General features: G+C 50.0%; 3 protein-coding genes across 3 annotated transcripts; 2 read left to right on the forward strand and 1 right to left on the reverse strand.

Moving 5' to 3' along the window:
* Positions 1–925: 925 nt before the first annotated feature.
* L3040_001790 (uncharacterized protein) lies at positions 926–3,172 on the reverse strand (the record flags this gene model as incomplete). Its single annotated transcript, XM_007294465.2, has 5 exons — positions 926–1,007; positions 1,065–1,186; positions 1,265–2,829; positions 2,876–3,016; positions 3,151–3,172. The coding sequence occupies 5 exons, from the start codon at positions 3,170–3,172 to the stop codon at positions 926–928; spliced, it is 1,932 nt and encodes a 643-aa protein (XP_007294527.1).
* Positions 3,173–4,072: 900 nt separating this feature from the next.
* L3040_001791 (uncharacterized protein) lies at positions 4,073–5,678 on the forward strand (the record flags this gene model as incomplete). The annotated part of the gene is made up of 2 exons (XM_007294466.2): positions 4,073–4,165; positions 4,215–5,678. The coding sequence occupies 2 exons, from the start codon at positions 4,073–4,075 to the stop codon at positions 5,676–5,678; spliced, it is 1,557 nt and encodes a 518-aa protein (XP_007294528.1).
* A 1,598-nt stretch (positions 5,679–7,276) lies between these two features.
* On the forward strand, positions 7,277–9,120 carry L3040_001792 (uncharacterized protein; the record flags this gene model as incomplete). Its single annotated transcript, XM_066156895.1, has 3 exons — positions 7,277–7,325; positions 7,396–7,401; positions 7,499–9,120. The coding sequence occupies 3 exons, from the start codon at positions 7,277–7,279 to the stop codon at positions 9,118–9,120; spliced, it is 1,677 nt and encodes a 558-aa protein (XP_066012901.1).
* Between the last annotated feature and the right edge of the window lie 4,114 nt (positions 9,121–13,234).

The raw sequence follows: 13,234 nt of genomic DNA on the forward strand, positions 1-13,234 counted from the left end.
CACCAGAGCGGGGTTCGATACTTATCGATCCTCACCTACACCGTCAACGGCCGCGCCGGGAGCCCCACCCATTCCACCACCACCGACAGGACAGGAAGCACGCACCTTTTTAAGTCAGGTTCAGGTTCAATTGAGTTTGCTTCGTATTCCTTACGAAGAGAGATTGTTCCGTGCGATTCGTCAAGAAAATCTCCCTCGGGGTTGAGTGAAAGGGCAAAGGTGGAGGAGGTTCAGGAATTCATCAAGCTTACTAAGAAGAGTCGACGGGTAAAATCGCTTTCCGTACTTATGACGACACTCCAACCCCCACTACTAGCTCCGACTACTACGGATCGGATAACCCCTCGTCCCCCCCTCGTCTGGCCCGGATGTTCAGGAAGGGAACTACGGATACTGCAGATCCTTTACGAACGGTCCAGGAACACCACTTGAGTAATCTATTAAGCTTTGCAGACTTGGTTCCATCATGACTGATCAAGGTGATCATGATTAGGCTTCAAAGCGGGCATTGTTGATTGATTTCAAGGTGATGAGAAGTTGTGGCAAGCAGCTATTCTAACAAATCACTCCAAGAATTCTGATTTTCTCGGATCACGAACGAACGAACGCAGGCAGGCACGCAGGCAGGTATAATCTAATGTTGGGGCTCCAGCGGGCAATGGCAGCTAGCTATGCACACATATACACACAACCACTCGCCCATCTGCCCTCAAACCCACGCCGATCCAAGCCTCAGTGAGTAAGCTTAACCCTCCCTCTCCACACGTAGAAAGGTCTTGAAATCCCATCAACGCCCACCCCGGAAGGCGTACATTGCCGAACCAAACTCGCTCCAAAACACTGCTGCCGCTGCTACAGCTCGCCTCATCGCAATCGTCATGTTGATGGTATCACGTGATTCGTCGTAACGGTAGAAGTGGGGAAATCACCTATCCCGCACGCTGCCTTGGAATGAGGGATCTCTAAGACTACCTCCTGCATCGTTGAGACCTGCGACCGGGCGGTTGCTGGGATGGAAGTCAGCGGCTGATCGCTTAAAATCACAAGCTGGTGGGTGCACTTACTAACTGAAACCCTGGAAAGGAGCTTGTTGATCGTCCGTAAGAGCAGCGCCCTCAACGTACGAGTCTGCCGGCGCTTCGTTGGTGAACTCCTTGTCGAAGTTCTCAGTGTCAAGTCCGTCTTTCTGTAATATCACACAGCGTTTTTAGCATCGCGTCCACATACTCGAGATGGAAAACAAATTCTGAAAATCACATCTTACCACATTAGGCTTGAAAGTAGGCTCGTACTTTCTCTGAAGTAGCTTACGCCAGTCAATGCTGTGGAAGAAGGGATGAGCTTTGATCTCAGCAGCACCATTGGCACCCAATCGCTGATCAGGCTTGCGGTTGAGAAGTTTAGTGAGCAGGTCCTTGGCCGATGGAGGTACAACTTCGGCGCTGGGGAAGTGCAATGGCTCAGACAAGATCTTGCGATACATCTCGTTGGTGTTCTCATCGTAGAAAGGCGGAAGACCGGTCAACATCTCGTAGAGCAAAACACCCAAAGTCCACCAATCGACTGTCTTGGTATACCCCTGTCCCAAGAGCAATTCTGGTGCCAAATATTCCGGTGTGCCGCAGAAGGTGTTGGTACGGTCCTCGTCTTTCATGTCCAGCTTACAAAGACCGAAATCGCAGAGAGCGATGTGACCAGAGTAGTCCAAGAGAATGTTCTCGGGCTTCAAGTCACGGTAAATGACGTTGAAACCATGCAAACACTCCAAAGCACACAGCAGCTCTGCGGTGTAGAATCTTGATCGGTTGATATCGAATCGCTGCTCCTTCTGCAGATGGTGGAACAACTCGCCTCCATTGACGAACGCTAGGACGAAGTACAGCTTCTCTGGCGATTGAAAAGTGAATTTCAGGGGTACGATGAAGGGATTGTTGATCTGGGAGAGAACTGAACGTTCAGCTAGGGTATGTGCGACTTCGGATCTAGAAATGATGTGGGCTTTTCGAATCGTTTTCAGGGCGTAAATTCGCTGGGTATCCTTCTTCTTGACCTGCATAACTTTTCCAAAACTACCCTTTCCAACCACCTTGAGCAAATCGAAATCCTCGATTTTTAACGATCGTGAACGGTTCTCGATGTACTCGACGCCGATTCTGATCTTTCCAGTACCGTACTGAACATCCAACCATTCAGGCCCTGATTGGCCCAGATTCTGCTCCTTTGCTTGCCATTCCGCGAAAGCTTTCTCCTTATCCTTCTTGTTTAGCTTGGGGTCCTCGAGATACTTGTGGGCTTCGTCGAATCTTGGGTTAATTCGTGCTACACCCAGGAAGATATCTGTGGTGCGGCCAGAGCCTGGGGGGGCGTTGGGGTTGCGCAGGTAGAGGTGGACAGCAAGTTCCGTCACTCGTGAGACATCAAACTTGTATTGTGTGTTGTCTCCAGCCCATAGAGGGTTCTCAGGAGATCCTGCCACAGCATTAACGAACACTTGCAGCTTATCAAAATCCAGGAGAGCATAGGGAAGGTATTTGGACGATATGCGGCCGTGGTTCGTAGGCACGTTGCTGAATCCACCCCCTGAAGTCTGTGGCCGCGTGCTACCGGCATATGATCCTGCAACACTGCCGGCTTGTTGTGATGAGCCTGGTCTGACTGATCCTGCTACCCCAAAACCATTTCCTTGTGACAAGGAACCAGCAGTATGTGTGTTGATGACGTTCTTGTATTGGTCGGGCAGTGAAAAGTTTTGGCCTTCGTGCAACGTAACAATCAGGATACCAGGCCTTGGTTGAGCAGGCGGTTGGGTGGCTATGGCCTCCGACGCAGCTTCCAGAATCAGCATCAAACAGATTGTAAAACACAACCGACTCACCAATGCCATTGTCATTGAGGTTCGAGCTGCTCGCACTGCTAGCCAAGCCGGCCTTCTCGTCTTTGGAGTCTCCTGTAATTGTAGATGTAGATGGGGAACGCGAGAAGGAGTTGAGAGGTCCCAAGTGCGTCTCTTTAAGCTCTGTATACCACGTCAGTACGGGTGGTATCCTTGAAGCCGTCAACTGGAGATGGGCGACCCGCCATGTGGGAGTCACAAGTCGCCGTTGAAGCGTGGGGTAGGAAGGATAGAGACATTCTGTCCTGTATACTAACTCTTGGAGAGGAACCGCGCCATGTTGACGACGATACGAAGAATGCGCGGTGGTCAAGATGATCGTAAGTGACGGCAGAGTATGATGCAGGACGCTGGTGTTTATCGCAACGTCTCTCTCAGCAACCGTGGTCGGGTGGTCTATTGGTGAATTGGTTTCCAAATGGATCTTGCCCCGCCAAAGAACTGACTTCTGTCGCCGCGCCTTTACCACTGCAAGTAGGTAAGGACGTGAATGGGTGTATGGGTGTATGGGTGAGTGAGCTTGATATCAGGTTTGGTGGGTTAGAGGAGCCCTTCTCGTTGAAAGACAGCAAGGAAAGAGATCGTCAAGTCAGGGCTGAGTTTGAATATCGAGTCGAGAGGGTTTAAAAGGAGGCAAAAGGGGAGTTTGAGGTTGTATTGGTCTCAAGTAATGGCTCAGCAACCAGGGTCTTTGCTCGGCGGGGTGAGGGGTGTTCACGGTTGGAGCACGTGACTTCTAAAAATACGCCGCTGAGCTACGGTAAGCCAGGTGGCATCTGGCTTGAAGGTCTTAGGTTCGGATAGAGAAATGAAAAGAGAGACGAAAATCGAGTTGAATTCTGTTCGTATGGGTCAGTCTGTATTGTATTCACGTACGAAGTAGAGACGTAGAGATACGAAATGGATGTTGCGACTGCTTATTAATCAACGGACTGGGTGATCCCTGACAGTGACCTGATCTCCGTAAGGCACGTCACGACCACCAACCACCAACCACCAAGCCACTGTCCGACATCAAACCATCACCACCATCAACATAAGCCATCACCACAAAGAAAGGGCCCGCAGGAGAGGAAGGGATACGGGAAGAGAAGCTCACGCAGGCTTCTGCGCGGAAGAGCAGCCACCAGAGCCCCTGTCGCCACCGCTGGCCCCTCCGGCGCATCACCATCAACCAGTATGGGGGTCATTCGCAAGAAGACTGCCGCGCGCGGCGGCGAAGGGGGAGTCAAATATGTCTGCGATGTCTGCAGCGCCGATATAACATCAACCGTCAGTATACTCTGGCCTTGTTCGACATTACTTTATTAACAAAGCCTAGGTCCGAATACGTTGCGCTCATAGCGCGTGCAATGATTACGATCTCTGTGTCCAGTGCTTTGCCAAGGGCGAATCGACGAACAACCATCAGCCGGCGACTCATCCTTTTAACGTGATTGAGCAGAATTCTGTCCCGATATACGATAAGGAATGGGGTGCAGATGAGGAGCTACTATTGCTGGAGGGGTGTGAGATCTATGGGCTAGGGTCTTGGGCGGACGTGGCAGATCATATTGGAGGCTACAGGAACAAGGATGAGGTGCGGGAACATTATACGAAGATATACCTGGAGAGTCCGAATTTCCCCTTGCCCGTAAGGGCGGATCTAAAGAATACGCAACTGCAGAATGAGTTGCCGAGAGAAGAGTTCCAGGCGATGAAGAAGCGCAGGATCGAGGATAGGAAGGAAGCGCAGAGCAATGCACCGCCTGCTATGCCAAAGAAGAAACCTACGGCCAGCGTACCGGCATGTCACGAAGTCCAGGGATACATGCCCGGTCGATTAGAGTTCGAGACGGAATATGCGAATGAAGCAGAAGAAGCCGTCCAACTCATGCAATTCGACCCTGGCGACGGCCTCAACCCCAAAACTGGCGAGCTAGACCCAGAAATGGACTTGAAGTTGACAGTAATGGATATTTATAACACTCGCCTCACCCAACGATCAGAGCGCAAGAAAGCAATCTTCGAGCACAACCTCCTCGAGTACCGCAAAAACGCCGCGGCCGAAAAGAAACGCACCAAAGAAGAAAGAGACCTACTTAATAAAGCTAAGCCCTTCGCCCGACTGATGACTGGCGAGAATTTCCAAGACTTCTGCAATGGCCTCGTAGAAGAGCACAATTTACGACAAGCAGTACTGCAACTGCAAGACTGGCGCGCCATGAAAATCGGTACTCTCCGCGAGGGCGAGAAATACGAAATGGAAAAGTTGCAAAGGGCACAAAAGGCTCAACCAATGGGTTCCCTAGACCGCGAACGCTTCGCCAGTTCCCAGCGCTCGAAGCCGCCTCCCGTGGTCGAGCAGCCGTCTGGCGCAGCCGCATTAGTCGCACCCGACCTACCCACCCGCCTTAAGGACTCCCTAACAAAATCACCCTCTGGCAAAGAATCTTCCTCGAAAGACAGTAAAATCCTAACCAACGGCAACGCAAACGGCTCTTCTGCGCCCGCGAAGCAGAAATTCCAAGTCCCGCCCCTAACAGGCGTCTCCCCACTCTCTCTCTCCCAAGAAAACGTTCCCGACATCCACCTTCTCACTGAAGAGGAGATCGATCTCTGCGAAAAGACGAGGCTGCATCCGAAGCCGTACCTTGTGATCAAGGAGAGCGTGATGAAGGAGGCGCTAAAGGGGAACGGGCTGCTGAAGAAGAAGCAGGTGAGGGAGCTGTGTCGGCTAGAGAACCAGAAGGGAGGGAGGATCTTTGACTTTTTTGTCAGTGCTGGGTGGCTGGGGAAGGCTTAGAGGAGGGGAGGCGTGTACAAAAGGGCTGGGAAGGACATGCATTGGAAGGGGGTGCCTGGAGAAAGAGAAAGCGGGGATTTCTGCTTGTATCGGTGGGCTTGCTTTTGTTCCTCAATTCGGCTTTCATTGCATTTCCGCGTGGTGTTTTCTCGAGACTGGCTCCTCGAACTATCCGGCGCAGGCGTTTGGTCGGTCTTGGGCCGAAACGGACTTGGCGGGACTGGACTGGACTGGACCATTATGAATGATGGCATAGGAAGAAGTGAGATGAAACGAAATCCTACATATGAATATGGCTGGAGTAAAATGTTATGCAGTCAACCAAAACAGACTGTGAGTATAATAACATACTCAAGTCCTTTAAACCCCCCGAGTGACTGACTATATCCGGGCTGTACTTCTTTTTTTTTTTCTTTTTTTCTTTATTTGTTTGTTTGTTTGTCTGTTCACTTGCTATTCTACTGCTGCGTATCGCGTCTTTTGACTCGAGATGAGTTGGATTGGTTTGAATTGAATTGAGATTAAGATTTAAGTGAACTGCACATGGGGTCATGTTAATCTATCTATCTGGCAAGAGTTACGTGTGCTCATCTCTGTCCTTTCTTTACGAACAAGGCTGCCCTGTTATCGATATTCGTATCGCTATCGTTTACTATAATCATGATTATGATCCGCGTCAATATTCGCTGGAGTCTTAGTTCTTAAGTGAATCACACGAACGATGATCGAATCAAAGGAGGGCGAATGCAGAAGGGAGAGAGAGAGAGGGATTCTCTATCTACTGACCTATCTACCTACTTGCCAATATCTTCATCTTCTCCTGTTATCTGTTTTTTGTTCCCTGATATGAATGTTTTGCCTCTCTTTTCTTACTTTTGCCTTTCTTTGCCTTTGCTTCTAGTCTATAGAATATTCTCGGGTTGGGAAACAGATAGGCACGGTTGTCATAGCGGTTTGGCTAGTCACGCGTTACCCACGACCACCTGTACCTAGCTGCTACTCCCGACAGCTCGGTTGAAGACAATTGGCTATCGATCAATAGCGATGTAACCGACCAAGCAATTCAACTATCAATCTACTGTTCAGATGAAACGTCGAAGATGTTGAGGGTCTTGCTGATTGTGTTGAAACAGCGGTGCCGCTCAAGTCGTTTGATACCTCAACCCGCCCGTGGCCATCACCATCTATACCCGTTACCATCTCATCATCATATCTTTCTATCTTTGATCTCGATTGCTAATGAATATTTGATAGTAATTATGGCTTTTCCTGTCGCGTGGCTTGCCTGATTGGTTTTGATACAAGAACTGCACTATATACATCATGGAGCCGAAGGATGAACACCACAGGCACGCTCGCCCAACACCTATATGCGGTTCGAACTTATCAGTCTCGATACAACCACATAAAATCACACCTCCGTCCTCGATCTTGCCCCCTGTCGTCGTCTCGCCATGTTTCCCGACACGCGATACCTACGAGAAATACTTTCGCGAATCACCGCCGGTTTCACCACTGACGCCTTTCTTATCACGAAGCGCACTTCTACAATCGCCTCATCGTGAGGCACTCAGCAATGCAAGGAGCAGACGTTCGAGATGGCACAAGCTACCAATTCTAACGCTCTTGGAGAGGTCATTACTGCCCGTGTTATGCTCTCTACTCCCCTCATTCTTTTCCACCTCCCCCAAACCTCGCAAACCCCTCTCGCGGACAGCATGGCGTACGTCCTCCTTCTCCCTTCTCCCTTCTTGCCATCCTCTCTCTTCATCTCCCTCTCTGTATCAGTGATTGAAGCTCTAACACGCACACCCTATCAGTCGACGGCCTCCGCGGCTTCGCTGCCTGCACGGTCCTCATCTCCCACCACGTTACGAACTGGTATTACCACCTCCGTCTCGGCTACCACTCCACGCCCACCCTCTCCCAGCACGCGCCCTTCCCGCCCACCAACTCCGACTCCCTGTGGCAGTTACCGATCATCAGACTGCTCTACTCAGGCAGGGCAGCCGTGGCGATCTTCTTCGTCATTTCAGGCTTTGCTCTATCCTACAAACCACTGAAACTCATCCGTCACCACCGCGCGATTAAATCCGGACTGGTCGCCAGGATCGATCCGGGAGATTCAGCCGAGCGCGCAAGAGGCAATGTTCTCGCTGTGATGGGGAGCTCCCTCCTCCGACGAGGCATCAGACTATTCGTGCCGGTGGTGGCTGGGACCTTCATTGCAGCCATCCTGGCTTATCTGGACGCCTTCACGCCGACGCCGCTCCGCAACGAAGTCGTCCCTGCTCACTTCCCGACCCTCTCCCTCCAGCTCCGAGACTGGTGGTCGGATTTTGCGGAATTGGTGTTCCCGTTCAGGGAGTTGAATCCGAATCATCTCAAGATCTCGCGGTACAATGGGCATTTGTGGACGATCCCGCTGGAGTTCTACGGGAGTATGGCTGTCTTCTTGGGTGTGCTAGGGCTGAGCGGTGCGATGCCGCTTGTGAGGATGGGGCTACTGGTGGGGGTGGGTGCGTGGGGTTTAGTCAGTGGACGGTGGGATGTGTGGTTGTTCTTGACGGGGGTGGTTATTGCCGAGTGGAGTTTGATTCTCGAGGAGGGAGAATCCCACGAGGAAGCGGGCGTTGAAGTTGAGGTTGAAGTCGAGATATGCGATGAAGTAAGAAGGGCGAGTTGGGGAAGATGGGCCGATGTTTGGCAGGACAGTCTCCCCTTTCCGTCCCAGTTGCCTTTGCCGAGACGCGAGAGCCAACAACATCAACAACATCAACAACAACAACATCAACAAGAACACCGCCCGCTATCCCGCATCTCAAGCAAACTCCTCCTCGCAGCCCAACAACACGTCAGCTCTCCAATCCCCAGCTCCCCCAAACCCTTCATCTCGATCCTCAATCTCACCGTCCTCCTCCTCTCCCTCTACATCCTCTCCTACCCAGGCGAGTCCCCGACCCCAGGCCCCTACCACGCGCCCCTCCTCCCCTGGACGCCCCCGCTCTGGGACTCCCTCTTCCTCGGCCGCGAGCACTACTGGCACGCCCTCTCGGCGCCGCTTCTCCTCCTCGCGCTCGCCAACTCCCGCGCCTGCCAGCGGCCCTTCACCAGCAGCCTGGCCCAGTACCTGGGCAGCATCTCCTACTCCCTGTACATCACCCACGGCCTGGTCCTGTTCACGCTGGGCACCGGCCTGCAGGAGCGCTGGACCGGCCAGGTTGGCGTGCAGACGTGGAAGGATAACGGCTTCGGGGCGCTGATGGAGACGCAGGCGCGCCCGGACATGGGGCCGCGTGGCACGGAGACGTACAGCCACGCCTTTGCCGTGACGAGCTGCGTGTGTGGGGTGCTGTGCGTATGGGCGGCGGATGTCTTCTGGAGGGGTGTTGATGGGCGGGTGGTGCTATGGGGGCGGAAGATTGAAAGGCTGTTGTCTTGAAAAGCGGAAAGCGTGGCATGGCGTGGAATGGCTGGCGATGGTGAACGGAATGGAATGGAATGGAATGGAATAGGATTCCGCTATTTTCCTCATGCCTCTCCTTCGTAGCTTGCATCCAGGGTCCAGCGATATACTGGTTTATCCCGTAGGTCGACCTCATCACTGACGTTTCTCAGCCTGTCAGTCTGTAGATATATCATGCCTTCCGAGAGCATGAAAGCAACCCCAAGTCTTTCTTGACTCCAATCATCATGATCAACCCAACCCAAGAAGCCTCCATCCAGTTCTAATCAATATGAATCAAATCATCCAGACAAGAGCAAATAAAATGGCATTCCGAGTCCTCTTTCACAATATTGAATCCGCAAATTCCACGCACCGCATCGGCAGCACACAGAGCGCAGAGCGCAGAGCCAATAGTAGTCGGAGAAACCACTACTAAGCCACATGCACACAGCCTTGAGAACATCACATGAACTACTTCGTATTATCGAGAAAATCATGCCATCCCATCCCCATCCCATGCCACTTCCCAGCTCCCCAAATTCCAACAGCATACACGACGTAGTTTTTTTTTTTTTTCCGCCTTTTTCGAAACCCCTCCCCGTCCCCCAGGGAGGGCTACGTTTCTTTACCTGTACAAGGTGCCCCCTGCGAACCTTCAGCTCTCTTTCCTGCCGCAGAAAGAGGTTAGAGAGCCGACATCGAATTAAAGTGGCCTTTTAAAAAAAGATTTTCCTTTACCGGCGATCTGAACGACCCTTTTACTCACTTCGATTATGACGCCGACTACGATCTACACTTGACGGGCATACCGATTGAAAATATTGAAAGGATTTGCGATTAAGAAGGAACGGGGTGAGAAAGAGGAAAAAGGGTTCAGAACGATCTACGATATTGCGCTTTCGAAAAGGCTACTAAGCTGACTTCGGTCCGGCTTCGAATTATCTCGATAATCGACACCGATATACGTTATCTACGCTATAACTTGCTTTTTAGGTTTTTCTTTCGGCGAAGAAATATTCTTTCTGCGATCGATCTTATCCGTCGAGGAAAAGCATAATCGATAATAGCTGCGCTATATTAACTTAAAATGCCTTTTCAAAGTAACAAAGGTTATGTATGCGATACCGCGGGATTAAAGACCTACGAGCTTTTCTTTAACGTAATTTCTAATTTCGATTATATAATATCTTAACATATGATTCTCTTACGTAGTACTTAGCACGTCGCCGTACCTTATAGGAGGTCCTAAAGGCGCTTGCCAGCTAGCCACTCAAGCTAAGAATATAATATATAATATACAATATACAATATACAATCTATAATATATAATATACAATGTGTAATATATAGTATATATTGTGGACCCGCAACGCACATTACAGTTTTCTAGTATTATATCTAGTATTATAATCCTATTCACCGTACGATACACCTCTTAAAGCAGGCCGGTTGAGGCGCTTAACCGACGGCTTTATATTACTACGTACCGGTTACTCTTACACGGCATTATTTGCCCGATAGCACTTTGCTGACGTAGGGAATCCGCTGCTATTTCCGGAGTGCTTGGATTACTAGTCAGCGATGACTTGTTATCGCTGTTTAATTAAGCATATTATAGCTAGTTTTACTGACTAATCAAGTAACTACCAGACCGAGATGCATCTCCGCACCTGACGAGCCTGGGTGCTCTGTCACGAACTCAGCTACTACCACGTAGCATGCTTCTGCAATTGACAACGACTTCGGTCCATACTTTGTAACATGTGCTTGCTTGCTTGCTTGACTTATTCCTTACACACCGTTTCAACAGGAGGAAATAACGCTGTACTTGAACTATTCACTCCAGATCTGCTCTTACGCTATATGCGTCTTGTGTTCTTATGTATTTAGGGACTAGCTGCACGTCCATATACCCCTAGGGAGGTCACAGGACTCGCCTTAAGCGACCCGCGGACGTTAAACGAATACTACTACTACTACTACTACTACTACTACTACTACTACTCTCCGCACCTGACGATAGCGGCCTGGCGTCCCGTCGGCTTTTCGATTAAGAAAACTATGAGTTGCATATACAAAACTTGCTTAAATGACAGCTAGCGATCGATCAACTGAGCTATCGAAGTGGATGTGGCTCTTAACTATTATGCAAAAGCAGACTTGCAATGCCCCTTGCAGTTTTCCAGTATTATAACCCTACCTTATTTACCACACGACAATATACAATATACAATATTCAACACACAACATACATTCCTCATCTAAAGTTCAAACCGAGCATTCCACAGATGATATTATCGATAGTTCCATGATTCAACACCTCAATGCATACAGAACACAATAAACTGTATATAGACACTTACTTACCCACCTTACTTCCTATTCTGTCTTATTTAGGCTGACTAGCTGATTAGGTTGCTGGGCTGACAACAAGACTTTTTGAAGAAAAGAAAAAAAATCATTATGACGATGATGGAGATATAATATATAGATAAGGCGGATATAGCGCCTTGCCTTGCCTTGTCTTGTTCTTGTCTTGCCTTACATATATGCATGTCCAAAAGAACCCTCTAATAAAAAAAAACCCCCTCATTCGTTCCTGAAGCGTAAATTTCCCTGGAAGCGAAGCAAAGATGCGGAGATTTATACAGTGAGGTAGAGTAGGTACCGTATACGGATACGGATGAGGCGAATTCTCACATTTCGTTCTTCTCCTGCCTATTCCATCGCTTTATCAAGCAAAGCAAAACAAAACAGGACGCACCCACTGCCGGCTCTCACTTACATTTGTATATATATACACATACATACATATTTATACGGCCGGAACTTCGAAAGCCGGATAACTCCTACTCTGGTTCTCAAGGATTCCTATCCACCGATCGGCCAGTTCTCCTGTACGTTGAAAAGAACAGACGAAGATCCCCTTTCAGCCACACACCGCCGCGGTTTTGACGCCACACACTACCACCCTCTCCCCTTCGATTTAAAGGTGAAACCTGACTTCGGCGAGGATTTATGGCCACCCGATTCGTTGGAACTTGGTTTCTAGAAGGATCCTCTGCAGTCAATCAGTCAGACCTTGTTTTAGCCTACACAGTAATTTTGACGATACATTCCCCCTTTCTGTAAAAAGCTGGTCCACTGTAGTGTAAAGAGCTGGTCGCTTACAAGATTGTGGAGATAAACTGGATCGTACCCTCGAATCGAGGTCGAATCAAGGGAGGGAGGTGGGTGGGGGGATTTACCGGTACAGTACTCAACAACCTTAAAGTCTACTCCGTACTTATGAAAACCAGCAATAATCCGCTGATACTACGTAGTACTTAATAGACCCAGGGAACCTTAAATCAGTGCCCACGGATCATCGTGCGCTGCTTACGGAGTAAGTTTTATCCTTCCTTCTTTTGGCTCTTCTTGAAAGGGTCTTTCTAGAGTACTCACTAGTACTGCACGTACTAACTAGTCCGGTCAGTGTCTGAGTCAGTATAGTTAAAGAAAAGCTCGGACCGCGTCTCGATGCTTACTGGGGATTCAGATCCTTGATTCAGATCAGACGGTGCGGTGTTGATGGTCGTGATGGTGAATCGGTGATGGCGGTGTCTAAGGCGAGACCAACCAACTCTCCCAACTGACTCTCTCGCCATGAACATGTAGATAGTTTCAGATAGCTCGAAGCCAGACTTGGCATCAGCTTACTTCCCGTACGGATATAGCAGAGAGTCAGTGCCAGAGACCCCACGAGCTTGATCGAGGCTAGCGGTGCAAACTGGGCTTTGCTCCCAACATCGTCTCCCGACCGGTCCATCGGATTTACTTAAGTAGGAGACTAGGAGTACATTAGCCCGATCAGGTGTCACCACCCGATTTAGAGTTGGCGTACGCCAGGCGCAGGGTCGCTAGGCTGGCTAGCTACTAGCTAGTAGCTAGCCGACTGCTGCTTCACGGCTGCTCCCATACTTACCCAGTACGGTAGAGTACAGTCCGGTAGAGAGAGAATTTTGGGGTTGTCCGGCGTTCCCCCCCTCCTCCCGCCTACCCCCGCTCGGGTCAAGGAATAGCCGACTAGCATGTCAATAAGCGGCCTTGGAAGAGACAGAGATCGAGC

This window comes from Drepanopeziza brunnea (genome assembly GCF_022702325.1).
Source record: "Drepanopeziza brunnea f. sp. 'multigermtubi' strain 214-2 chromosome Unknown ctg2, whole genome shotgun sequence".
NCBI classification, from domain to species: Eukaryota; Fungi; Ascomycota; class Leotiomycetes; order Helotiales; family Drepanopezizaceae; genus Drepanopeziza; species Drepanopeziza brunnea.